The 26,050-nt window shown below is 44.8% G+C and overlaps 9 protein-coding genes across 9 annotated transcripts; 7 read left to right on the top strand and 2 right to left on the bottom strand.

Annotated features, from left to right (window-relative positions):
• Positions 1 to 215: 215 nt before the first annotated feature.
• Positions 216 to 1,185, top strand: LAJ45_02355 (uncharacterized protein; the record flags this gene model as incomplete). Its single annotated transcript, XM_046111946.1, has 2 exons — positions 216 to 689; positions 784 to 1,185. The coding sequence occupies 2 exons, from the start codon at positions 216 to 218 to the stop codon at positions 1,183 to 1,185; spliced, it is 876 nt and encodes a 291-aa protein (XP_045974846.1).
• Positions 1,186 to 2,056: 871 nt separating this feature from the next.
• On the top strand, positions 2,057 to 3,445 carry LAJ45_02354 (uncharacterized protein; the record flags this gene model as incomplete). The annotated part of the gene is made up of 3 exons (XM_046111945.1): positions 2,057 to 2,213; positions 2,279 to 3,093; positions 3,146 to 3,445. The coding sequence occupies 3 exons, from the start codon at positions 2,057 to 2,059 to the stop codon at positions 3,443 to 3,445; spliced, it is 1,272 nt and encodes a 423-aa protein (XP_045974845.1).
• Positions 3,446 to 8,317: 4,872 nt separating this feature from the next.
• On the top strand, positions 8,318 to 9,821 carry LAJ45_02353 (uncharacterized protein; the record flags this gene model as incomplete). Its single annotated transcript, XM_046111944.1, has 5 exons — positions 8,318 to 8,414; positions 8,469 to 8,581; positions 8,639 to 8,728; positions 8,793 to 8,998; positions 9,074 to 9,821. The coding sequence occupies 5 exons, from the start codon at positions 8,318 to 8,320 to the stop codon at positions 9,819 to 9,821; spliced, it is 1,254 nt and encodes a 417-aa protein (XP_045974844.1).
• A 109-nt stretch (positions 9,822 to 9,930) lies between these two features.
• Positions 9,931 to 10,382, bottom strand: LAJ45_02352 (uncharacterized protein; the record flags this gene model as incomplete). Its single annotated transcript, XM_046111943.1, has 3 exons — positions 9,931 to 10,117; positions 10,176 to 10,302; positions 10,370 to 10,382. The coding sequence occupies 3 exons, from the start codon at positions 10,380 to 10,382 to the stop codon at positions 9,931 to 9,933; spliced, it is 327 nt and encodes a 108-aa protein (XP_045974843.1).
• A 594-nt stretch (positions 10,383 to 10,976) lies between these two features.
• On the top strand, positions 10,977 to 11,451 carry LAJ45_02351 (uncharacterized protein; the record flags this gene model as incomplete). Its single annotated transcript, XM_046111942.1, has 4 exons — positions 11,053 to 11,071; positions 11,130 to 11,166; positions 11,235 to 11,312; positions 11,379 to 11,451. The coding sequence occupies 4 exons, from the start codon at positions 11,053 to 11,055 to the stop codon at positions 11,449 to 11,451; spliced, it is 207 nt and encodes a 68-aa protein (XP_045974842.1).
• A 3,879-nt stretch (positions 11,452 to 15,330) lies between these two features.
• On the top strand, positions 15,331 to 17,296 carry LAJ45_02350 (uncharacterized protein; the record flags this gene model as incomplete). The annotated part of the gene is made up of 3 exons (XM_046111941.1): positions 15,331 to 16,123; positions 16,242 to 16,331; positions 16,410 to 17,296. The coding sequence occupies 3 exons, from the start codon at positions 15,331 to 15,333 to the stop codon at positions 17,294 to 17,296; spliced, it is 1,770 nt and encodes a 589-aa protein (XP_045974841.1).
• A 2,540-nt stretch (positions 17,297 to 19,836) lies between these two features.
• On the bottom strand, positions 19,837 to 20,191 carry LAJ45_02349 (uncharacterized protein; the record flags this gene model as incomplete). The annotated part of the gene is made up of 2 exons (XM_046111940.1): positions 19,837 to 20,086; positions 20,184 to 20,191. The coding sequence occupies 2 exons, from the start codon at positions 20,189 to 20,191 to the stop codon at positions 19,837 to 19,839; spliced, it is 258 nt and encodes an 85-aa protein (XP_045974840.1).
• A 219-nt stretch (positions 20,192 to 20,410) lies between these two features.
• LAJ45_02348 (uncharacterized protein) lies at positions 20,411 to 22,214 on the top strand (the record flags this gene model as incomplete). The annotated part of the gene is made up of 7 exons (XM_046111939.1): positions 20,411 to 20,561; positions 20,622 to 20,683; positions 21,350 to 21,371; positions 21,440 to 21,493; positions 21,965 to 21,995; positions 22,068 to 22,112; positions 22,205 to 22,214. 7 exons carry the CDS (start codon positions 20,411 to 20,413, stop codon positions 22,212 to 22,214), a joined length of 375 nt encoding a protein of 124 aa, XP_045974839.1.
• Positions 22,215 to 22,793: 579 nt separating this feature from the next.
• Positions 22,794 to 25,713, top strand: LAJ45_02347 (uncharacterized protein; the record flags this gene model as incomplete). Its single annotated transcript, XM_046111938.1, has 3 exons — positions 22,794 to 23,257; positions 23,333 to 23,750; positions 23,806 to 25,713. 3 exons carry the CDS (start codon positions 22,794 to 22,796, stop codon positions 25,711 to 25,713), a joined length of 2,790 nt encoding a protein of 929 aa, XP_045974838.1.
• Between the last annotated feature and the right edge of the window lie 337 nt (positions 25,714 to 26,050).

Raw genomic sequence — 26,050 nt, 5'->3', positions numbered from 1 at the left:
TCCTAAGTGTGGCGTTAGCTGACTCAGCTGGTGGCTTTAGTATTCCATACTGCTGACTCAGCCCCTCCCAATGAAATTTTGAACTTCACGATTCCATACAGTTGGCCCACTCACCACGACCCCAATTGGTTCAACTGTGCGCTACGCATCGACGAATTACTCCATCTTGAACCGCTAGATTATTGATCTTGCGGATCTCCCGCGAACCCCCAACAATGCCTCCTCGACTACGTCTCCCAACTTACTCGTTAACCTCCTTCATTTCATCTTCAGCACTTACTCCTAGGGCAGCGGCTGTTTCACTATGCCGGGCATACGCTTCTAAAGCTTCCAAAAACACAAAAACCTCCCCGAGAAAAACCAAAGATAAAAAAGACAAGAAAGATAAAAGGAAACAGCGCACAGAGTTCGTACAATGGAATCTAAAAGATGCTCAACAGTTTTCCCTTGTTGAAGCTGTTCGATACATTCGAGCGGTGGAAGTTGGCCATGATCCAGTACGGACAAAGTACGAACTTGCTGTCAAGCTCAAGACTCCTAAAAATGGTCCTCAGTTGAGAGACAGAGTACGGCTACCGACACCTGTGAAGACGGACACCAGAATTTGTGTTATTGCTGAGGGAAAGGTTGCTCAAGATGCGCTGAAAGCTGGTGCGACAATGGCTGGAACCGATGAAGTTTTTGATCTTGTATGCGCACACTCTGTTTTGTTTTTTTTGTTGGGGGAGGGTCAATTAATTTAATACAATTAAAACGCGGGCTCACATGTTCGAAATATCTTAGATTCGAAATGGGACCTTCGATTTTGATTTATGTCTCTGCCACGACAAAGCCTTCCAAGCGCTTGTCAAGTCAAAAGTGGCCCGTATCCTCGGCCCCAGAGGTCTTATGCCTTCCGCTAAGATGGGCACCGTTGTCAAAAGCCCCACCACAGCAATTAGCGACCTTGTCGGCAAAGCTACTTATCGTGAGCGCCTTGGAGTTGTGCGCATGCCGATCGGCCAACTCGCGTTCACGGAACAACAGCTACAAGAAAACATCAAGGCATTCATGACACAGCTTAAGAAGGACATAGCAGGAGTCACACAAGTCTCTAAGAGTATTGCGGAGGTAGTTTTGAGTTCTACTCATGGGCCTGGGTTCTCTTTGAGTGGAGAAATCACTCCACCGAAGGCTTTGGCTTAACGGGTGTTCTGTGAGGAGGATTTTTCTTTCTTCCTTCCTGTTGGCAGATACTTGTTCGCTGATATAAATCGTAAACGGGCAACGGTAAATATATGTATATATAAATTACCCAGCGATGTATTTCACATCGATACATAATTACATGTAGAACGACGTTTGAACACTGATGTATCTACATGTATGCGATACCGAAAAAAAGGCCGGGTAATTTCTGGGGTCACTGGATTGCCCCGCAATCTTGCATGTGCGTGCGCACCACAACTAACCAGTAAAAATTACAAAGTGGATGACTCATCGGGTTACAGGTGGCCTGTGTTAGGAAAATATTTTTTATACTCCACAACCACTTCCCTCTTTCCTTTCTTCCTTTTCTCCGCACTCTTGTCTCCCCACCCGTTTGCAAATAGCATTGAAACGAAACATATTCCTCTCAAACATCGTCTTCGCCTTTCACGCAAACGCTCGAGCTTGAGGAAATCTCGTCTCGTTTCTGCAATAAACACCTCAACTCCCCACCTTTCACTCTTCAAGAGTATCTTTTTCAGACGAACATCTGGACAGTTCTCCCGCAGTCGTCGTTGTTCATGAATCTTCCCCCCACCGCAAACTCACCATCGAACTGTTCTCGCCTTATACGGCCTTTGAAAAAGACTAGAAGGACTTTTAGTAATCCTTCCCCCACCTAAATATTCGCTTCCAACCATCGAAAGTAAGGATAAAACTTCGACACACATCTTTTTCGCCACACAAAACGAAACCCAACCTTCTTGGATTCTTGACAGAAAAGTAGTTCATGCTGTTTAACCTCGCCGATATTGCTCTTATATCATCGTCCGCTCACTTCAGCTCTTTCGAACACTAAACCACAATCATGGCTACCATCAATATCCGCCGCGATGTCACTGACCCTTTCTACCGTTACAAAATGGAACGTCTTCAATCTAAGATTGAAGGGAAGGGAAATGGCATCAAGTCCGTCATCGTGAACCTAAGCAGTGTTGCTCATTCTTTGAGCCGTGATCCTGCCTGTAAGTTTGACCTGCTAGTTTTCCGGCCTTAAATTCTTGGGAACGCTCTCTAATTGATAGTACAGATGTGGTCAAATTCTTCGGTTTTGAACTAGGTGCCCAGGTCACTGCAAATCCCACTGATGACCGTTACATCATCAATGGTGCACATGATTCTTCAAAGCTCCAGGAATACCTTGACACTTTCATCAGCAAGTTTGTCTTGTGCAAACAGTGCAAGAATCCCGAAACAGATCTGATTATTCAGAAGGACGAATCCATCATTCGTGACTGCAAAGCCTGTGGTCAACGCACAGATGTTGAAATGCGTCACAAGCTCTCTTCATACATCGTGAAAAATCCCCCAAAGAAGAAGGTCAGGACTACCTCTTCTAGAAAGAGCACCAAGGGGCTGAAGGATGGCGAGAATGGTGGTTCACCAAAGGACAGCGGTTCTGAGGATCAAGGAGATGTCGATGCAGATGGTGGGTCGGATGATGAGCTTACCAAACGTATCAACGCCGAAGCAAGGGAGCTTGCGGCCAACGGGAACACCCCTGATATCAAGGATGATGAGTGGGCCGTCGATATGTCTGAAGAAGCTATCAAGGCTCGTGCCAAGAATCTCCCAGACGACTTGAAGCGAGCCCTTGTCATTGAGGGTGAAGATGATGAGGACGCTGAGGGTGCCGATAACCCGTATGATCAGCTTGGATCTTGGATCGTCGCCCAAAAGAAGGAGCAGGACGGGAAAATCGATGATATTGAAGTTTACAAAAAGACCCAGGAGCTTGGAATTGAGAAGAAGCATAAGACATTGCAGGTTCTGGCCCAGACACTTTTTGATGAGAATATCATCAAGAATAATCAGGTCAAAAAGCATGTTGGCCTTCTCAAGAAGGTGCGTTACCCTGTCTAGCTCTTCCCCCGTTTATTTTCTAACATCTTTGTAGATGATTACTTCTGATCGCCATGAGAAAGCATTCCTTGGTGGAACCGAACGCTTTGTTGGCAAAGAGTTTCCCAAACTCATAAACTCAATACCCACAATTCTTATGGCTTACTACGAAAATGACCTTGCCACCGAAGAGACCATCACGAAATGGGGTAGCAGGGCGAGTAAAAAATATGTTGACGTTCAGACAAGCAAAAAGGTTCGCAAAGCTGCAGAACCTTTCTTGAAGTGGCTCGAGGAAGCAGACGAAGATGGCAGTGATGATGAGGAGGAGGAGGAGGAAGAGGATGAAGAGTAGTTTTTCAACGTTTTTTTACGAGAATGCAACCTGATTGGTTGGTTTACGAATGAAACCATTTATGCTTTATCTATATATAGCATTTTTATCAATTCTTTATCTGCAGAAACCAGTGACTTGACCTACCTTTATTAGATTCGTATCCCAATCTTATTTGTGGATTTGGGGATTTACTATCAGGATCAGGTTTTGTAAAATGAAGACATTATTGACTCATAGCCTTCTCGAACTATACAGTTTCTGAATCTATTATTTCTTGCTCCAAACCCATAGTAAGCACTCTATCTTGGAGGTTAATAGAATCACAAGACAAAATACCCCAAATCAAAAATCCTTCAACTACGAGGTCATAGTAAACTCATCTGTCAGAATGATCCTTCACGATAGGCATATGCGGTGTTCAAGTTTACGGTGTATCCCCAGAAGCTGCACAAATTATTTCACTTTAACAAATAACCCTCCAATCTCAGGGTTAGGGATATTAGCATAGCTAACCACGTGTAAAACTTTCTGACCATGTTCGTGCCGCTAAATTATAAGAGTGTCTAACGTACCATTAAGCTAACTACATGTGTCTCTCTAGCTCTATATAAGGATAATACTTATGTATAGTACTAGGACAGAAGTTTTGGTAATATACCCTTTTTACAGCCAAAGTAGCCATGTTTGGCTACCCGAAGCAACCACCCAGCCTCATCCAAAAAATTTCAAAGTTTCAAGGACAGTTGAAAATTATCTCAAGGCAGAGCACAGAGAATTCTAGAATTTTAAGTCCATTCTTCAGGTGTGTGCGATCTAATTTTTAAAGTCATGATTTGAGTGTTTCTGATTTTGTATAGTGTTCCCATACAAATTTTGTGTTGCAACGGCAACCAAAATTTACCAAAACTTCTGTACCCCGACTGTATGTACCCAGGGGTCCCGATAAGTGATGCAATGATCATATAATTCCTATTTTTCAACAACGAAACTAGCCAACAAAATACGAAGTGAATTTATGATACTTTAGAGGGTGAGGATCATAGTTTTGGTAAGACTTATCATGAATAGCTGCTGCTTGTTTTTTTATCGCTGTTTGTCAGAAGTTTCCCTTTTGTAGGCTAAAAAACCCCAAATTAATGACTTGAAAAAACGCGGATTCTATCCCCAAGACTCATTTATCATGTGTATTATCAAATATCTATCATAATCAGTATTAAAGCATTGAAGTCTTTGTGCCTTTCGGTGTTGCTAAGTCAAACGTTGCATCACTTATCGGGACCCCTGGGTACTCATATACTTATGAATGTACCTACATCTCATATAAGTTGCATACAATTAATAAAGTAATCAATCAATCAATACCTACATAAGTACTTATATACGTTTACTTAAGCTTGAAAACCCTGCATGATCAAGAGTGTACTTGTGTACTATTTCCGCAAAAAACCAACCATACTGGATCTAAAACTCCATTCAACGGCATGCACAGCTGAGAGTACCTATTAGCATGTCCATATTACACGCATTTACATTCCAGTATATATAGAAATCACAGTTACGAATATCATTACCTACTTGTACTATATGCACTTAATCATTGATATCATTGACCCTACATCGTAGCTTTTGACTGGCGTACTTGGGCAGGCACGTACATGCATACATGTACCTACATACGTACGAAAAGATTTGATTCCCATTATCATAAAACACCTAATTTTACATAATGCCAGTTAATTATATAATCGGCTTGTCAACGTCGGAAAGTGTAAGTACACTAGGCCAAACCGCGATATATCCGGCCCTCTATACTCTAGTCTTATACTACATGTAACCCAGTAATATCAAGAACCCTAACCCTCGCTGTGACATAACCACGTCCATACATAAATTTGGGTTTTATCTTGTGGCTGAAAACGTTGAGACTCATGTAGGTACATGTACTTAGAGAAGTACAGCTTACCCTCAAAAGAACCAGAAAATGCAAGTAACGGAAACAGGGATTATTTGTATGAGAGAACGACGCCACTCCATACAAATTATCCTTGCCCTGATCTGAGCAACTGGTTCTTACGCTGGTAAGCGTGTACATACATACATTTAGGGCTCTGTTGCTTTGCATCTGTCTTTTTTTTCCGATTGGCTTATATACACTAGACATGTCGTACGTCTGCCGAAAATCCCACGTCTCCCACCTACATGTAGGTACCTCCAATCATTTGAGATATTGGAAAAGTGGAAATTAAAAAAAGGTTTCATAGATATGCATCACTCCCGCATTCATGATAATGGGGTATCTTAAGATGATACCGGTTCGTACGATCGTTACGGAGCATAATTATTTCAATGATGATCTAACATTTCACTAAGTCGATTCAGTACATGTAGTCAAATCAACGAACTAAGTACATACTATCTACATGTAGATACCCACGTACCTACATGTAGGTACATATATATCCAGTACATAATAGATGGATACTGAATAGTCCCTGAGAGACTATATTTCGATTCAAGGGGGTAGGTGGAAGTCTACTGGGCACCCTACCATATGTGACAACACCTTTAGCAGGTCTAGTATAAGATCAACAGACTTACTTTTGCATCAGAAATACATGTATTTCTTGATCTACACTTTGAGCGGAGGTTAGAGTTTTTCACGACCACTCATCTATCATGCATACATGTAGATCTAGGGTATGTATAAACTTGCAAATCACAAATCTTGACGATTACAATTTCCCAAACTTTAACGATTCTTGCAGGAAGCATGTGAAATGATTCTATCCTAAATTTATTCTCAAACTATTTGCAATTTGTAGATCCGAAATGCCACACGCACATGTGAAAACGTCTCATGCAGCAGTATCGCTAGACTCTCTACTGCCAGTAATAACCCCACGCCAATGGGCCCTTTCTCCGAAAGCTTCTCTTTACCGTCTTTTTGATTCTATTTTTGCTTTATTAAGGGGCAACTGCTCTCTCGACTCGTTATCTGCAGATGCACTTTGCTTAACACTAGATCAAAAGTGCTCGAGAATAATATGTACCTACTCATACTTTACATCGTACATGCGCGGTGAACATTGCGTCCACGGAATTTGCAATCCAACTGCGTATGCGTGCGGGTAAAACACCCGTGCAGGTGTTGTTTAATGACGGTGTGTATTTACCCGGGATAGGGTATGTAGAGTAGAGTAGCATCTAGCTTGCATGCATGGAGATTCCTGAATACTCGTGCAGTTGACCTAAAACTTCAACTGTACCTAAGTTCATGTAGATACATATAGTATGGTATTCTATGTAACTTTGTACTACATCTACATTCAGTTTTTTCTGAAACATCTATAATCGAGATAAGATAAGATTTCCGGATACAATCCAATAACATACATGATGTTGATGTACTGTAGCGGCCGCGGCCATTAGTCGGGGGTGAGACGGCAAAAACTAAATTTAATACTTTAACCGTTTGTTGGCCATGGTTGTGTTGAGCAGATACCAGTTCGAATGAGCCTGGAATTGAATGTTTCCGCCATTGTAAATCAGGCTGGATTGATTTACAAGACCGTAATCAGCGCACGACCCCCGAGAACAATATCTCCAAATCACTAACTAGCTTCTTTACCCTGCCAAAGTGGATTGTAGCGCCTAGGTTGTGGAAATAACAAAATAAATAATAGGATTTATCGGCTGAAAGAAAACTCCGATTCACGCTACCTCGGCTGAGTATTGAATTGGTTTGGGACTGGCCCTGGGTCCTTACTCTAGTGCAGCTCAGAATACCGAAATCTCGATATGATCTGATAAGAAAAAAGAAAATAATGTTTCACTATATAAAGGGGATGAAAACTCCAGCCATAGCTTAGTCATTATCCTGCTGGGTACTAATCCCTAACCTTAGTCCCGAGTCAGATCCCATGAAGAGTGACACGAGGCAATATCAATCCCTAACCCTAATATTGCATTCCTTAAAGGTGCCACTAAAATTACGAAAGCGTGACAGCGTCAAGTATAGGCACGGTAGTCGTAATAGATTTTAATCCTGCACACGATTAGGTTACCATAATGGCTTTGCTAGGCGTACGTATAGGTACCTCAAGGCTGGTCAAGACCATCCTGTCAAGACCATCCTTTGGAGATTGTAATTGAGGCTCAACGCCAGTTTGGCAAATCAGAATTAAAGCAGTACTCACCGGCCTGCAACTCCAGCCAACGATCATGCTATAGTGTATGACTAATCTACACTTTCCGCTCCACTTTTATGAAATGTATGTAGTTAGACAGTTTCCTTACCTGGACTAGATTTTTTCCCCTACTCGCGCGGCCGAGTTTCGACTTACTCACGTGACGCTATTTAACAGGTTTTTTGCGTTACCCATAGGTCATGTGATTAAGTTGAAACTCGGCCGCGCGAGTATGTTAGGCAATTCATCTAATCTCTTATTTAACTACATGTATTTTCCATTCAATGTATTAACAAAATAGATTTTATCCCCACTGACACGTAGAATAACTGTTCTTCCGGGCTAGACTGCGTCTGGTTGCTACGCGGAAACATTCCGAAATACACATCATCCCACATATTAAACTACACGTGACTTACACTCTTTCCGGCATTGTACAATCTACACCTGCATCCCTGACCTCAACACGCTACGCACATTCCTTCAGTAGAGAACCTACATCGCTCACCCCTCCCCACACCATGTTATGTTTGTCCCTAGGCAATTCCAGAAAAAGTCCGTACCACACAAACCGACCTCCTCGACTACGACTTCGAAATCAAATGTACACCCACCACTGCTGGCTCCAGTCAAAAGAACTGAAGGAGATCTGGGGCTAAGCAGGGTGGATAATGTCGATATCGTGGCAGCTAGGGAGACAGTCATGTCACTCGAAATCTTGCTGTCTGATTATTCGTTTGAGAAAGCGCATAGAAATTGGCTGAAGGGGAAGATGCGAGAGTTTGAAGGGAAAGATGATTGTGAGCCTAAATAAGGAAGTTTCTTTGTAATTAGACTAATGCGTTTCATGACAGATTTCCATCTTTCAGCTTTTATAGACTGTCAATACTTTTCAACAATAAAGCCGGTCCTGTCACAGGTCAGCCTTAAGAAGGCCCTTATTGCGTGCAGATCAGACGTGCTTGAGGTTTTCCCGGACTCCGTTCGTCTACATAACTCCCAGACACTAACTACAAGCCAATAGCTAAGCTCCGATGGCTATAATGTCCGCCGTAAAGCAAAAGGTACTTTGCTACCACAAAACCAGAATCAAGATCTCTTTACCGTGTACATTGTGAGTTTATCAGGTTCCCGTATCGCAATACTTCGGTCGCTTTGCTAACCCGCCAAACTCCTAGGAACCAGATGTCCCCACTATAATATCAAACCCGGGGAGAGTAGCAAGGATCTTACATGAATCGTTTTTGCCCCGAAGATATTTTCCTGTTCAATTTGTGGAAAATACGCGGAAACCATGGACTTTTGTGACGCTATCTTCAATAATAACAGAAGATGATATGGCAAATAAGAAACTATGGCCCAAAGACTGGATTGTTTTAACCAAGTAAGCTTACCCTATTAGCCGACTGTCCTTTTTAGGTACAATTGTACAAACGTTGACATACTTTCAAAATCCTAGATCAGAATGGCAAAAACGCGACTCGGAATATCAAGCCCTGTTGAGAGCCCGAGTGCGAGCGGTCACCCTAAGTCGTGAGAATCTTTCGAACAGGTTCACGTCAAATGAGAGTAATAACCATTTACGACCTGAGATAGTCAATTCAGAGTTCCACAAGATTATGAATTCAGATAAAACCACTTCTCGAGAAGAAAAGGCTTCAAGGCATATCTTTTCTAATGAATCAAGCTTCGAAAAGGGGTTAATAGTTCGTCTTTCCAATTTGCACCCTTCCACAACTAAAATCATTATCGATTCGTTTATCACCCGGTCAGTAGATAGATACCTTCGAAAGAAGAGAGAAAAGCAGGAAAAATCAGGCAATAGCTTGAGCAGTGAAGATCCTACTCTTCCGCGTATAAGCTATATTGATTATGAGAAAGGGTTGGACGAGGCATACTTAAGGCTAGGGAACCCAGGAGACTCTACATTGATTGTCCAAGCGTTGAAAAAACGGAAGAGAAGCATGAGGAATGGCGAGGATACAAAAGGGAAAAAGGGGGAAAGGGCACTCCGCGAAGAAAATTGGGTCTTAGGAAAGATCTTATCGGGAGAGGAAGAACGAATTTATTGGGAAAAAGTGCTCTGGATTAAGGGAAAGAAAGGAAAGGGGAAATTTGCCCCTCAAGAGTTTAGGACTGGGAATAAAAGAGCAAGAATGGACAGCGAATCAGGCCCTGAAGCTCCAAAGCGCCCCAAATTCGATTAATAAAGGGTTTTCCTTGTCCAACATTTATTCGATAATAATGTGTTCATATAAATTATTCATTCAATACATAATAAGCAACCCAAACACCGGCCCTGATTCAATTGCCAAATCACAAGTCCCTGTTGGTCGTGTCCTTCTTTCCTCCCATAGCCTGGTTCACGGTGTCTGATACAGTCTGAGCAGCATTTCCCATGGCGTCGGAAACGGTCTGGGCCATTCCCTTGCTCTGGTTTGACGCATCGTCAGAGCCGGAGCGCATGCTATCACCCATCTTCTGAGTAGTGGATTTCTGGGAGCTGTAAAACTGTTAGTTGTATAGCTCTATTGTAATGGTTAGCAGTAAAGAGCACTTACTCAGGCTGGACAGCTCCTGCAACACGGTCTCCCATACCGCTCATGGTGTCTCCGACCTTCTCTGTGGTGCTCTTCTGAGAGTCGGGCTTGAGCTTGTCGCCAACCTGGTCGCCGAGGGATTTCCTTCCTAATGAGAGATTTCTATTAGATACCGTAGGCCTATCGAAGAAAGAATAAAAAGGGAGATGACCAACCAAGATCAGACATGTTGATTGATGTGGTGTGTTAAAGTGATTTGGTTTAGAGTTGATGTTTAAGTGATGTGAGGATGTGATTGTTGAATGCTTTGAGTTGGATATTAATCTCACGACCCAAAGACCTCTCCTTATATTCATTTTCAGAAGTCATATACAGTGGATCAGCGAATACGTCAGTATTTGTTCACATCCTACGGCCCGCACTCGAGTGAACCCTCACGAAGCTGGGTGCCTTGGTGGTTGGGTTGAGTATAGGCAACGACGTTATAGTTACGTAGCCTTTAGCCCCTTCCCCCAGATGTTTTGGTAGATAACCGAGTGACGTCAAATGCGCTATTCCCAGAAATGATTGACGCCAAGCGACCCTAGAGCCTCAAAAATCTCTACTGTGTAGATCTGACGTCACCAAGATCCTGCGGAAAATAAGATTCGGTGCTGAAATTACAATCGCTATTAATTAAAGTTGGCAACCAGGGTTCTCTGGTGCAAAAGAGAGTGTGCTCCTGAGCTCGAGGGTTTGGGGGTTAGGGCTGACAACGGTTCCTGAGCGCCAGAGTGTTCCGAGAGCTCAGCCCCTCGACAACAACAACAACAACGCCCCTCCATGGCTGGCCAGGATAACTCCGTGTCGGCACAACCTGCACCGGGCGGTGACATGTCGGGCCGAGCAAAGAACAGACATGGTCATATACGGTATGGGTAGGCATGGTGTAACCATATTGTCTTAATTCATTTGACTAATTGTTTGAAATTTCAGCAAACTCGCTAATCTGTTCCCTTAGGAGAAGGAGTTGGTTCGCCGGTCCGGCATCTATCACAACAATCTCGCGAGCTCCCTGAGCTGCTGCTACTGCTAGAGTAGGAGGGAGACATCGGATAACCGAGAGCTTGCGGACACAGAGCTTATGTATGTAGCAGCGGAATCTGAGACTTCTGTCCTGTGAGTGACACTGGGTGATCCGTGATGTCGGCCGGAACAAAATAGGCCCACTGACAAGCCAGACAGTTCAGCCAGCAGGCGTAAATGCCGATTATTGGTGGCAAACCAAAGGGGAGCCCTCACACCAGCTTGTATGTAAATACATACATGTAGCCATCACAGCGGTCCCTGCACATTTAATTCCTAGAGTATTAACATGCACAACCTGATCATCCATCCGGAAAGAAAAAAAGATTTCAAAACTCATCTTCTTCAGCTCCAAAATGGCAAAATTCCCAATCCCGATCCCCGGCACTTTACCGGATATGCCGGATTCATCATCGAACAAAGAAGCATCTACCCGTTTCGTCCCACCATTTATATATATTTGGTATTTAAATTAAATATAGTTTTTTTTCTGGAAATTGGACCCTCGGGCTCTGGGTCAGATCGTATGATATTTATTAAACTTGGGTTCTTCTCGAGAAACTCAGGAATAATTAAGTATCAATAATTTGGAATTAAGAGCACGTGGCCTTCAATTAAGTACTATGTTTCAGTGCTTCAATTTCCAAAGGTCCTTTATCACAATTGGCCAAATGCCTCCCCCCCCCCGAATGGGCGTATGATATCAGGACGGATCGATATGATTGAATAGTGCCGAATTTGGTGCTTTATTGATGGATCACTGAACAGGCTTTTACACCAATTCGGGTCCTTTTCGGCACCAGAACAGGTGAGATCCTATATCTAGAATATTATTGGAAGCTCGGATGAAGGCGAGCTTTAGGAAGTCTTACTGTGGTCAGGAGGACTCGAGTTCAGTAAACATCTAGGATCTATAAAACATGGGAATAATCAAGTTAAATCATAAAGATAGGCTGAAATGGAGAGGGCAAACCCTATCATGCTTCAACGAAGAAACATCACCATAAGGCGTTTCCCGTGCTCGTGGCGATCTTCGGTCCTGTTGCCATGCAGAAGACTTCACTGTCGGCAAATTTCCGAGGGTTTGGCTTTACGCCGGTAAATCGTATTTCATAGTCTTACTCTAGGATATCTTCTTTTTGTCGCTTGCGACAAGAAACGTGCTTCAGGAGGTTACCTACTTGCATGAGTATGCAACAAAAATGTCTTTTTTATTGCTTTTCCTTTCCTCGTTCGACATCTCGGCAGTGATCATCGAATGGATAATAGGAGACGACGTGGGGGATTGGGAGAGCTCTAAAAGTTTTGCCAGACCCATGCGGTATCACATTGAAAATTTCAACCATTCGGCTCTCCCCGCCAGAAACAATTCTTTCCTCTGAACTGTATGCTTCATTATTCCGAAATCTCACCGTTAGGCCGAGGCCCAGACAAATGTTTCAATTCTCCAGCCAAGATATGTAAGACGCCTTAGAAACATCACTACCCACTAAGTGAACACGTATGTATGTAGCTATTCTCATTCTCCGTTAATAATTCTGCCCTTTGAGTAACCCATTGGAAATGGCCTATCAATTGCTGCGCATCAATAACGGCGTGATGGGTCGGTCGGAAAGGATGTAATCGATATGATAAACATAACGCTTGGAAACAAATGTTTCTTTCCATGTAAGGTGTTCGCGGCGAAACTTATTCTGTCGAACAGGTAGGACTTTATCCAGTTGAAAATCAATTCTAAACACCTTAAAATACTCACACACAGAAATGGAATAGCTTGATCAATAGCACTTCTAGAGAATCTGGTTGAACTTGGTAGCGACTCACTAGTAAATACCCTGTCCGTCGTATTCCCCGGTCAAATGAGCACCGGGGAAAAGGAAGGGTTAGTAAGCTTCTTTACTGCCAGCTGCACGTGCCTGAGCTTTGGAATATTCCAACCAAGGTTGCAAAGGTCTGCTAAAATAGTTAGATTTCCCAAGATCGATGGACTTGCGTTAGTAATTATTCCAGGGACAGACCAGATTTCCTCAAAGAAAAGCTCGTTTATTGTTCCTGGTGTCAAGGAGCCTCTCATTGGACCCTTCTTGAGGTGCTTTTGGGCTCATCAGCATACAGAAACGAGTGTTTAAGATGATGATCTACAACCCTGTCCCAGATGATGCTGAGGCTTTATTTTTGTTGGAGGCTTGATGTTAAAGCCCACCGTCCAGTGAAGGTTTAGTGTTTGTCCCTGTGATGCGATGTTTACTAAGACCATGTAGACAGGCGTCATACGGTGTCAAGTTTTGAGGAGACTTTTTTAGGTGAAGGTTGTGATAGTGCCGGAGATCGTTGGTTCGCAGGATTTGTGAGGGCTGTTAGTTCAAAAATGGACCTGTGGCGAGTCGATTACTGGGCGAGGTCTCGATCTTGTTCGGTTTTCTTCACTCCGCTAACAAGGGACGACCGCTCGGGGCCTTCATCAAAAGGAAAGAGAAAAAAAGATGAGACTGCATCCGCCACACTCTTGACACGCTGAGGAACCCCGCCAACCGATTCATCGGAACATGACTGAGCTGCGGTTATGTTTGAGGTGGAAGGAAATATTTGGGGACGTTCGGGGTGCACGAAAGGAGATGCCTTCAACGCTGGAGGCTCCAGCAGAGATTTCAGAAGACAGGTACAACTCCAAACGTGATAGGTGTCGCGTGTACATACATGTTAACCTACATGTAGAGTACATATATCCTCGACACACGAACACACATATGTATACTCTACATAGACTCGAACAAGCATATGTAGGTACATACATGATAAAAATTACGCCGCGGACATCACCTCAACCACAACCATCACAACCATCAGGTCCACCACCAACTACCTATGCGGGAACAACAAGAGCCAAGTAGATATCCCACACTCTCAAACTCACCCGGAAACAGAGAGGGACCGGACTGCCGGTGTCGTTAGTTTAACTTGGGTTCTTTAGTGAGCCCTTATGATTGATAACGTGAACGATGGAGTGGGATGAGGAAGGGGAAATGCCCTCATAATTTGCCCAGCTCTCAGAACAGAATTTGCCGTGAAACTGCCTGGCTGCAGGCGGGGCCACCCTACCAAATCCCCGGTTGCGATTGGCTTCAATTGGCAGGTGTTCGCATTCAAATGTTGCCCTCGCACAACCGTGCCACTTTCGGAATAGCGCTTGCAGCTGGAACATCGTTGGTCTTCTCGCGATGCATCCTGTTGGCGAGGTTTTCATTGTTAGCTATGACATTCTCTCTATATTTTATTTTTATTTTCTTATATTTTATTTTTTGTATTTGTATTTGTTCACCTTGTTTTGTTTTATTTTTTATTTTATTATTATTTGCTCAATTACATCCCCCCAACGAGCGTGAATCAGGAGACGATGGCCTCAAACGGAGATAGAAACGCCCGCACTTGTTTGCTGAGGTGCTGCTTGCTTGCTTGCTTGCTGCGGTGAACGATCATGTAGGACGCAGGGGAGAACAGGTATTGTATTGCTTTGCAATTTAGCTTGCGTGCTCTCTGGTAGTTATTGAGAGATCGAGGCACCAGCTTTCGAAGTCAGCACCGAAACAGAAACGTAACAGAGACAGGAGCAAAGACACCGAGCGCTGGCTGGTCCCACTTCGTTCGATTGATCACAATTGATCACACTACCCCAGGCCAGGTACGTATGTTCACGGACTTTTGTTAATGCTGGTTACTTTTCTCGTCTTGGTATGGTGTTGTTTTGCGCTTTGCTTCACACTTCAACAGCAACTCATCTTCTTTGTTTTTTTCCCATCTGTAACTGCAGCTGGGGCTTTTTTTTCAACAGGCTTCCCCACTCTGTTTACAGAGTTGTGATATTCTCCTGTGGTTTGATAATATTCTCCTGATCCTTTTTACGTTACATTGCGTTTTTTGCCCTTTATTTTATATACATATTTTTTTTACCCTTCAATACCTTTCATCTAGTTCTTTGGTGTTAGAAATCCCTAGCCCTCTTTTTCTTTCATTTGTTCTGCAGTGTTCTAGTTGCTTAACAAACTTCAGTGCGTCAAAAAAAAAACCCCCCCCCCTCAAATAATACGAAAGCTCAAACTGTACCTGTATTATTATGCAGGCTAAGTTTGAGTTGCACGATCAAGAGGGTCAACTTGCTCGAATTATCAACCACCCCCAGCAACACTACCACAACGACCACGTTCAACGTGCTACTACTGAGGAACACCACCAAGAGCCGGGGCAAAGTCCGTCAGAGGCTAGCCATTCACCATTGGGCACACAGGAAATTCGTTATCAGATAGCCTCACTGCCATCTGCTGCACCACTATTACTACCACCAATACTACAGGTACCAGTACCAGTACCAAAGCCAAAACCAGTATCACTCTCAAAAAAAGAAGCTCCCTCAGGTCCACCACATTCTTTCCTTCATTCTGTATATCCCTCTTCCGGACTAGCAGGGGAGCCGGGAATAGTAGCAACATTTGTAGACCTACAAGAGCCCCCCTCACCCAACCAGAAACTAGAAGAGTGTAAGGTGAAGATCGAGTCTCACCGTTCGTCTCTTGGCTCAGCACCATCATCCACTCCTTTGTCTCCACACCATTGCTCATCCCAGCAGGCTACTGAGAGCATCCCGCATATCCCACATCCATCTTTAAGTACTTCAACTCCCCAACCTCCCAATCCTGGGTTTACTGGATCTGCTGCCTGGCGCCGTCGTCTGTCCAAAACACGCTCTCTTACGACAATGACTGCTTCAGTAAAACGCTCGCTTTCCACCCCTAACGTGCAGCAGGCTGCTGCCATGGCCGCTGAGGGCCCTTCTTCTACTTCTGGCTTGCCCTATTCGACAGGCAAAGGTCGAAATAAACTCGGTTACCATCGAACCTCCGTTGCATGTGGTATGTTCTGCAAAGAAAAAAAAAAAAAAAAAAAAAAAAAAAGCTCTGCCTCGCCGGCCATCCAAATACTGCTACTCAACAACTCAATTGCTAACGATTGTGCATCTGGGTGGTTCAGGTCACTGTAGGCGTCGGAAAATTCGCTGTTTACTGGCAAAGGAAGACATGCATGGACGCTGCTCCAACTGCATTCGTTTGAAGAAAGAGTGTAACTTTTATCCAGTGGAGAACACAGATCGACGACCGCGATCAATGTCAAAGCCGGACATTAATAGTCAAGATTCAGGCTCATCCGGATCATCCCCTTCCCCTGGGTTTGGACCAGGCCAATTATCTGAAAATGCCAACGGTTATCCAGTCTCCGTTCCTGTCACTCCAACCTGGGGAGCGGAATACGAGTTTGGACCCGCTGCTTTTGAACACCAATTTTTACAAAACGGAATTTCTAGACCAGGACGGATTATGGGGCTTTCTCAATCAGCTTCAGTTTCCCGCAGACCCAGCATGGCTCAAATGCACACACCGGCAACTGTAAAGGTAGAGCCAGGATATTCGGATTTGGTGCCACGATGGGAATTACCTTCTCAACCCGAATCCTCTGCCGACTTTTCTTCTCGAGCTCCGCTAGAGGACCCTTCTTTGTCCTCAGTAATTTGGAGGGCAACTTCAGGCCCAATGACTGGAAATAATTTTTCTCAGCAAAATATCAGTAACACACCGCTCCCTACTGATTCGATAGAAAATTTTGAGGAAGGCATTTGGACTTCTCAGGCCCCCTCCCGGATGGGCTCAATTGACCAGGGCATGAATCTACCATTCAGTTATCAATCCGCTTATTCGTCAGATGTCGATCTGGGCATACCACCTGAAATGTATTCAGCTAGTGCATCTACAGCCTCTCTTACCGCGTCGATTTCTGAATCTTCGCACTATGGAGATCATCAATTTTATTCGACTCAATGGCCAGAGCATGGGGCAGTTGGTAATGGGTGTGATATGGATGGCATGCGGTTGGATTCAGATACATTTGATCAAGCGTCATTCGCGGATGAGGAGTCATATATCGGTGTAGATGGGGGTCTCCGTACTATCCCTCCCCACTTCAGGGTACGGCGCCTGTCTCGATGTCGCAGAGATAATGAATACGCCCATCAAAAATTGGCATGCCCTTGACGCTTGAAGGATTTCTTTTGCGGTCGAATGTCTTATGTACGATTTCAGAGGCTGCAACAAAATACCCAGGCCTTTTTTTCTTCTTTCGAGTTCCGGCAACAATGTTCCTCTGGATGGACGATATATATTCAATACCGCTCCTCATTTTATTTCCTTCGAAAAATAAGAATACGTATGGTAACAGGGTCTGTTTTCCTTATTTATTGGGTCATTTCATCATCATTATCATCATCATCGTCACCATCATCGTCATTATCATCATCATTTCTTTCGTATCGGTACAAGGTTTCGGTTCAGGCAAGGCGATTAGTTCATGGTTTTTCTATTTCCTACTTTTCCTATCTTCTAAACCTGTTAAGGTGATGTGGGAGAGAAAAAAAAAAGAAGACTATTCGTGGCAGAGCGTGGGGAGAGAGGCATTTACAGGTGTTTGGATTTTCGCCTTCCTATCTCCTCTGTATGATAAGCAGGCTAGACACGGCGTTTTTCTCTTTTTGTTTTGCTTTACTTTCCTTTTAGGGTTGTCAAATATATTCTGGTTGAAGTTAAAGGCCTTATGATACACTGGTCATGGGAAAACCAGTTAGGATGAGGTTATCCCTAGAAATGGCAGTCTAGGAGTAAAAGCTCGATACCTCTTCAAAAAATTACTGTACTTTAAAATCTCGGCGTTTTGCTCTTTTTTGAAGCCAGGGGGTCTCTTTCTTTTTGTGGTGCGTTGTGTACAAAAATAATTCAAACGTAGTAGAATAATTTACCAAGCCATGATATTAGCGAATGAAAACTATGATAAGTGCATGTATAGATACTTCCTATATCATTGTAATTACAGGGGGAATAATGTCCACACTCGATTGCCAGAAAAATTGAAACCATGTCGTTGCTATCTTGTTTCACGGACGGATATTCCCTCTACTGCAGATATGTTTTGGGGCAGTGGCCTCCTGCTAATAGTTACATGCTCTATTTCAATAGACAATTGGCAAGGGTCTGTCATCAAAGAATGTATCTATCCACCAGCCTCCTTATCTTCCAGGGCTACAGTATCTCCCCAGGTTCTCCAAAAGCAGAAATAGAAATGAGCTTCCTGGGATATGATTCGTAGCACTGGCACCGATAGGAAGAAACGGCCTACGATTCTCAGCTCTGTCGAAGATACTGACACCGATACAACAACGCATATCTCTGCATACACACATATACGATAGGAAAACCTTTCCTCGAGTCATTTTTTGTTGTGCTCGGTACTGTCCGTCAGCGATACAAAAAATGAAGCTGTTCCCGGTTTTCCCGTGCTCGTGCTCAGGTTTATTTCCCCATTCTCTGCTCTTTCTTCCATCTCTTCTTTCTCTTACTACATTCTTAGCTACCATTATCTGCGCTTTCATCCATCCAGATTTTATATATCTTTCCTATCAGGACTTAAACTTTGTCTTACACCATGGTTCATCCAGGTTCAAAAAACAACGCGAATCATTACCAGGAAGGCGCCGTTTCGGTATCGATAATACAAACCAGATAGAGAGATACCCGGGTATTTCTGGTTATCTCTCGTGTATTTATTAAAGGTGGGCGACTCCTTTTCTCTTAAGTATTTCTCTCCCTTTCTTTTATTTGTGGACTTTCGATCTCAGTTACGTTGCAGTGAAGTATTCTTCTCTTCCTGCGCAGTCAGTCACTGCAGACGGTGCCCCATCGCAACCCACATCGAGCGGCCTTTTATATGCTTATTTCGGTGCCTGCAGCGATCCGTCCTGTACCTACCAGGCCCTCACGATGCATCACCAATGAGTCGTTGTGAACAATGCATCTCTTCGAAGGGCATCTGGGAATTATTTGTTTTGGGATTCGGTCCCGAGCTTACAGTTTCTTAGTTTCTCAGCAAGCCTCTATCAAACGTTTACCACCATCAAATCAAAGTTGATTACATGGTACTTTTACAAAAAACTATCCCCGGACTTGAGGCCGGAGCAATTACCCGAAGTTCCCCGCATCACTGACAAAGTTTCTTACCGTCGACCAAGCGTTTGAACGTCGCGTTACTGACCGCGGGGTATTTCTCACCCAACATCCTCCCGAATCATCGGATATGAAGCTTAGGGAACTTCGGAAAACATCGCCGCAACCCTGGTGGAATCCGGCCGCTCCGAACATTTTATGAAGATCTTGGGCTGACTGTCGATAATCCCGACTGAGGAGTATATACGCTGAATTGTTAACGGGTTAGTGCTATTTTCACACGGCGGGTTTCTTCCTTCGGAGGAACTCGGAATCCCAATGACGTCCCTAAGCCTTTCACTCACGTGAAGTCTCAATATTCCTCGAGGACAGTTTTTTGAAAGCGATCACTTTGGGTATCAACAGCGAGTCAGCAACAAGTGAAAGTGAAAACCTATCGAAACGTTTTCACGGCCCCTAGGTTGTTGTTGCCAGGGTTCATTTCCCCATTTCTTCCCACTATTTCCCCCTCCAATATGATTTCCAGGGACACACGATGTACTCATCATCACTGCTCTTCTTGATCGAATTTCTTTGTGATTTCATTTTGTGGTCCCTCGCAGCTGGATGACAGACTCGGACGTCGAAACGCCTCCACTTTCGCCTAGGGACCGGACAACGACGCGGAGTGGGGTGGTTGTAATGCCCCCACGAAATCCAAGAAAAGCACGCGAGCGGTGGATTTTCAACAAGGGACGGTTAAAGTAGACCTCAGTTCCGTTGGAAATGTGGCGAATCGTTGAGCTTCCTTTACCGATCGCGTGGGGGGCTTCCGGGGTGGAGGCTGCAGAGCTACACAACGACGTGGTGTTGGCAGGAGAGAAAAAGGGATCCCAAAGGGAAAAGAACACAACGGAAGGCGCCGATGTCATGCCTTATGAATGCTCACCAGAACATCTCAAAATAATTTCAATTCTGAAAACAGAAGCCTTAAAGTCTCGCGGCTCCGCAGCAAGGTGCCCGGATCTACCATGCCATTATTCGGTGCCGCTGTTAGCGACATTTTTTTCAGTTGGTCAAACTAACCCCGTTGGCAATGGATTGTTCGGTGCTCAACTGTCGAAACGCCGGGCGAGGTCTTAATTACGGACGCTTGAGGAATAAGAGCTGCACGAAATGTTCCATTGGGGGGGGGGGGGGAGGGGTCAGCCTGGAACGTGCGGACAAGGGAGGAGTGTAGATTGTAGCTGGCGTTTTATCTTTGATGATGAGCGAAAAGAGGGGAAACTCCTAGAGCTGGTTGAAATATCGAACCTCTATCGCATAGGTAAATAGTAAGAGCGTGCCATAGAGTTCGCATCCATACTCACTCACTCGTACTATTCAGTGCAGATTCAGCCTGCAGAAGAGGGTGGTGATGGTGTGGCTAGCCGATTAACTGTCGTGTCGGTTAGGTGTGTTGCTTTTCAGATGTAGCAATCCATCCATAGCGAAAAAAAAAAAAAAAAAAAAAAAAAAAAGTGCTTTTTGTGCTCTCCTTGGTCCACAATTTTTTTCTTTTGCTTTATTTTGATTTTATGACCCCCCTCAGTCCAAAAAAAGAGGAGTAGTGAACTGTGTGAGTGAGAACTATTCCTGGGGGAGGGGAGAACCCACTATCTGGTAGCTGGCCTTTTCTCTCTCCATCACCAGCTAGAGCTCATCTTTTTTCCTTTTCTTGTTTCTAAACAGATCAGAGCCCTACAACACAGTTAATTGAGTTCCGGTTCCAGCTTATTTGAATTCTGGCCCTCTTTTGACATGGGCGTTTATAACCTTTGACGATTTGATATTACTCTATCTATCCAGTGGCTGTCTATCTCGACAGCTGCGCAGTCCTCTCGTTCCTTCATCACCCGAGGGGAAGAAGCCACAGTAACGCGCTTTGGATTGCCTATTCTCTCACTCAGATTCAATCATATCATCCATATCTAACCGTCCCGTTTCATCAAAATATTCGGAAAAAGCTGAGAAGAACCTAGTCTTATTTGATCAGGGAATATACAAAGGAAAAAAAAAAAGAGGTCAAATAAATTGCGTGGGGACTCTCTCGAATCTCACTGTTTTCGACAACAGACGGTACATTTACGGAAAGTAGGTAAGACAAGCGGGGGTCGTCCTCGTCTTCTTCTTTGACCAGCAGCCAACCTGATTCTCTACCTCCAGCCAGACATCTCACAGATCCACAAGTGAACAGAGAGAAAAGGACCAGGTCCATCCGTAAGTTCATTCTTCCCTCCCTCCGTCACAATGAAGAATATCGTTTCCCTACTCTTTCCGACTGTCTGGATAGCCCTCCCATGTACCCTGCATATTCAGAAAGCACTATTCGGGGGTCTGGGTGGGTTCGTCCATCATATGTACCAACCGCAGTCAACAGCAGCTGCTTGACATCAGTTCTACATATCCACCACATATACGCGCCTCTCTTTGCTCCTTTGGCTGCTTTCTCCTCCTCTTAGCTGTTGCTCCCCTCCTCCCTTGTAATCCATAATTTCATACCCCCCCCCCCCCCTCCTCTCCATCTATCCCCGCTGTCCTTCCCCCCAGATTCTACTCTCATATAGAACCGGTCCTTTTTCCTTTTCATTTCTTGCATTTTTATGTGGAATTGTGTTTTATACTCGCCTGGCACGCCCTATATATATAACATACACACCCTTACTTACCTCTTTTATATTTCTTTCGTAGTCGCTCGTCAGACTCGATCGAGACAGAGACAGTATGTGACCCCGCGCTCAGCAACCCCCCTGCAAATTTGTCATCTATTTACGGTCGCTTATCTCGCGAAAAGTGAACAGACAGTCGCAAGCGACCGAGAAACAATATTAAGAACCAGGTATGCACACCAGCCTATCCTCGAATTATATTTTTTTCCCCCCATATTTTCATTCTCTGTGGGTGCGGAGAGTATTGACATCGAGGCCGCAGGCTTGTGTAATACCTAAGAGAGGAAACAAAATCCAAAATAAACCATCGCCGACGGAGACGAACGTACAGCGGCCGTGCGAAGCCACCGGCGGGGTTTGATATTTGACTGACGTTCACCTTGTTCATTCGGCTGCCGGGTTCAACTCTGATTGCTTCGGTTGCGCACAGTCGCAGCGCATCTTGCGACTGACGGCCGGAGAGTGCGCAAGATCACTCACATTACTTTTATTTATTGTGCTCTCTCCTGTTCTGAGTGTACTCCAAACAGATCTCGGCGTCGACAGGGAAGAAGCCTAAGACAGGGTACCGTCAGGACATTGCTTCTCCATTCGTCACTACCACTCTTCTCTCCCCCACCACATTCAACTCTGCGGCCATCCCGCGAAACTCAGCAGCGGTCAGTGTCGGGTTTTCAAGTTCGTGCCACCGCCTGCATCACACCTTGTTACTTCTACCATCGATCACCCTCGCCCTCCACCTCTACACTACCCCTCCAACTTTAGAAGCAAAAAAAGCAAAAACCTCTTCCAAAAAAGCAACCCTTTTTCTGGGGTGGTCCCATCTCTTACATTCATAGACCGAAGTCTCGATGGCTTTCAATGGGCGTGGGGGTGTCGGCTTGGGTGCCGTCGCCGCTGGTGAGAATTCACACAACATGTTTTCGGCAGCTCCATTTGGCTCAGGTGCAACTTCTCCGCACTCCCATCTACACCAAACCAAACCTACTTCTCCACAAAAACTTACTTCCTTTACTCTCTCACCCTCATACTCTAGAGATCAATCTGGAGACAAAAACGCCAATCTGGAGTTCGCACAGGCGCAGTCTTTCGCCCGGAAGGAGCTTCTGGGCGGATCGTTTGGGGATATCAGTGGCGCCACGAACGGCCGACACGAAGAAACACCAGAGGATATGCAAAAAAAGGACCCGCTCGCTACTCAAGTATGGAGATTGTATAGTAAACAAAAGAACGTTCTCCCTAACGCGGAGCGTATGGAAAATCTTACCTGGAGAATGATGTCAATGACACTACGTAAAGAGCAGCAACAAGCTCGGTGAGTGCCCCCCAGTTAAAATCTACAGGCTTCTTTTATTTTATAAAGATCTCCGATTCTGATGGTCGAATCTAGAATGGCCGCAAGACAATCTCAGCAACACCAAAACCGAATAGGAGGGATTTCTGCTGCAGCCCGCTCAGCAGCTGAAAGTAAAACGTCTTCGGCGAGCGTCAGTGCGAACCCGTCAGAGCCCGATTGTATGTTTATGGATGACCTTACCTTTACATCACCATCATCAATGGTTGGCTCCCCAAGCGGATTTTCGAGTTGCGGGGTTGCACATTCACCAAGCAGCGAGAACCTAAATCCCAATACCTCATCTCATGCTATTGCCTCGGCAATCCCCATAAAGAAATCATCTCGAGAAAAAGAACTCATGATTAGTTCTCATCTTCCACCAGCCTCTGCACCCCAGCATCTCGAGAATAATCACGATGAGTTTGATTATGTTCAGAGGAGGATTCGGAAAACAAGTGTCGATGAGCGTCGAGTGAGTTCTTTCTATGGCAAGTGTAGGTATGACTTCTAATAATTGTGTTATCTAGCCTCCCAAGCGACGCGCGGACTTCTCCCCACACGTTCCTCCAGTTGCCAGTATCATGATTCCCAACGATCCAGATCCGGACCACGATTTAAGCGATTATCATCTGGATCAGGATCACCAAGGATTCTCAATCCCAAACTCACATCCATCTACTATGTCATTTCTTGACACCTCTGTGGAGACGTCGGAGTACCTTACTTCTGCTGGGCCCTATCAAAATAGCTTCTTTTCTCCTGTTCACAGCCCTGTTGTGACAAATGGTCCGTTCTCGAACATGTATAGTTCCCATACACCCATGGCGTCTTCCGTGACCTCAAATGATTTCTATTCCCCCCCCGCCTCCGCCAACCACTCTGTTGTTTCGACGCCTCATCCTCTCTCCGAAAATCACGCAGGAAATTTCTTCGATCAGATCAACATTGACAGGCAACAAGGGCGCACAATCCCCAGCTTTGGACATTCAAGGAACAGTACATTACCAAATAGCCTCACATCCAACGAGTACTACTTCAGCAACACCGACCCTCTTTTGAGTGCAAACCCATCTGCTACCCATTCAGGATTTCCATCGCCTGGATATCAACAGTTTCAACACGTCAACCCCTCACAGGTTTTGCGCGGAGATTTTAGCCTTGCTAAGTCACCAGGTTCTAGCGGGGCTAGGAATGACGGGATGTTTTCTTTTGGTGCTGATTCTGACCTTGAGGACGAGGAAATGGACCGAATGAATATTCAAAGCGATTTGAATCAAATCGAAGATCAAATGGACGTGCAATCAGCCCTGCAAACTCATTTCGGAGAGTGGGGTCAGAGAAATGGTGCGGGTGGGCAAAACTCATTTGGAAATGGGCGGTACCCAGGACAACAGCAAAAGACAGTGAGGATTGGTGGCACCGAGACTGCGCCCTCTCCGCAAGAATGGAGTATGAGTGGGGGGCATCATAGCCGATCACATTCCGTTAGTGCATCGGTAAGTGATATGCGTAACAGGGTACAGGATCCAAACGGTGCGCGAAGGCAGAAAATCGCTCGAACAAGTTCTACGCCGAATGCTCCCCAGTTGGCCATTTCAATAATGAACCAGCGCGTCCAATCTAATCCAAGCACACCGCCAGAGTCTGGTTTCAGTTCCACTGAACCTTCCCGGCCAGCTTCACCAGATGGTCAGAAGAATGGAGGGGCTGGAGCTGGTGGTTCCAACGGACTTCCGACGACTTGCACTAATTGCTTTACACAAACCACGCCTTTGTGGAGGAGAAATCCCGAGGGTCATCCTCTATGTAATGCGTGTGGTCTATTTTTGAAACTACATGGTGTGGTTCGCCCTCTTTCATTGAAAACGGATGTCATCAAAAAGCGTAACCGTGGAAGTGGAAACTCGATGCCTGTCGGAAATGCGGCAACTCGCGCATCCAAGAAGGGTGGTCGGAAGAATTCTTTGGTACAAACCCCAGTTACTACGCCAGTTTCGGCACAGTCCAAAAGTCTCGCAGGGTCGGAATCTCCACCCTCTACAGGTGGGGGGTCTAATGTCAGCACTCCTACGAATAATTTGTCTATGATGAGTGCTTCTGGACAGGGTAACAAAATAAGTGTCATTCCAATTGCTGCCGCACCACCAAAGAGCTCCCTTAGTGGCAATTCAGCTCGGCCAATTGCTGTTGCAGTGCCGAAGCGTCCTCGACGGCTCTCAAAAAGCCAGGGCCATCCTCAGGAGAGTGAAGATGGTGATGCTATGGATGATTCAACAAGAGATATCGGCAAAAAGAAGGATAAGCCTTTGGCACCGATTCTCCAGCAATCAACGTCGTCAATTATACATAACACAACGCATCACACACCTATTGCGCCGGCGGTCAATCCCACAGCTGGCACCCAGGAATGGGAATGGCTTACAATGTCTCTTTAATGCTTTGTCTGATTTTCTTCGGTTTTATGGTGTTCTCATTTTCTGTGGGGGTTTTTTCTGGTTGTAAACTCGTTTTGAGGGCTTAGAGATCACTGCAAAGCCAAATTATCCAAGTAATCTCTTGGAAAAATGGTTAGCAGGGTTTTGTGGGTAATTTGGAGTGTTGGTTTATTACGATGAGGTGCTTTTCGCGATCAGAGATGGATCGTCGTGTACATTTATTGGGGATTTTCTTCATGTGGTTGCTTTTCTATGCTCGTGCATGTCTGTCTCTTTTATGGTTCACTTCAGCACGGGTCTTTTCTTTCTTTTGTTTGATTATTTGGCTCTTAGGTTC

Source organism: Morchella importuna, assembly GCF_003444635.1.
Source record: "Morchella importuna strain M04M26 chromosome Unknown Morimp01GS004, whole genome shotgun sequence".
Lineage (NCBI taxonomy): Eukaryota > Fungi > Ascomycota > Pezizomycetes > Pezizales > Morchellaceae > Morchella > Morchella importuna.
Note: the sequence above shows the minus strand (reverse complement) of the source record. Positions and strands in the feature narration are given on the sequence as shown.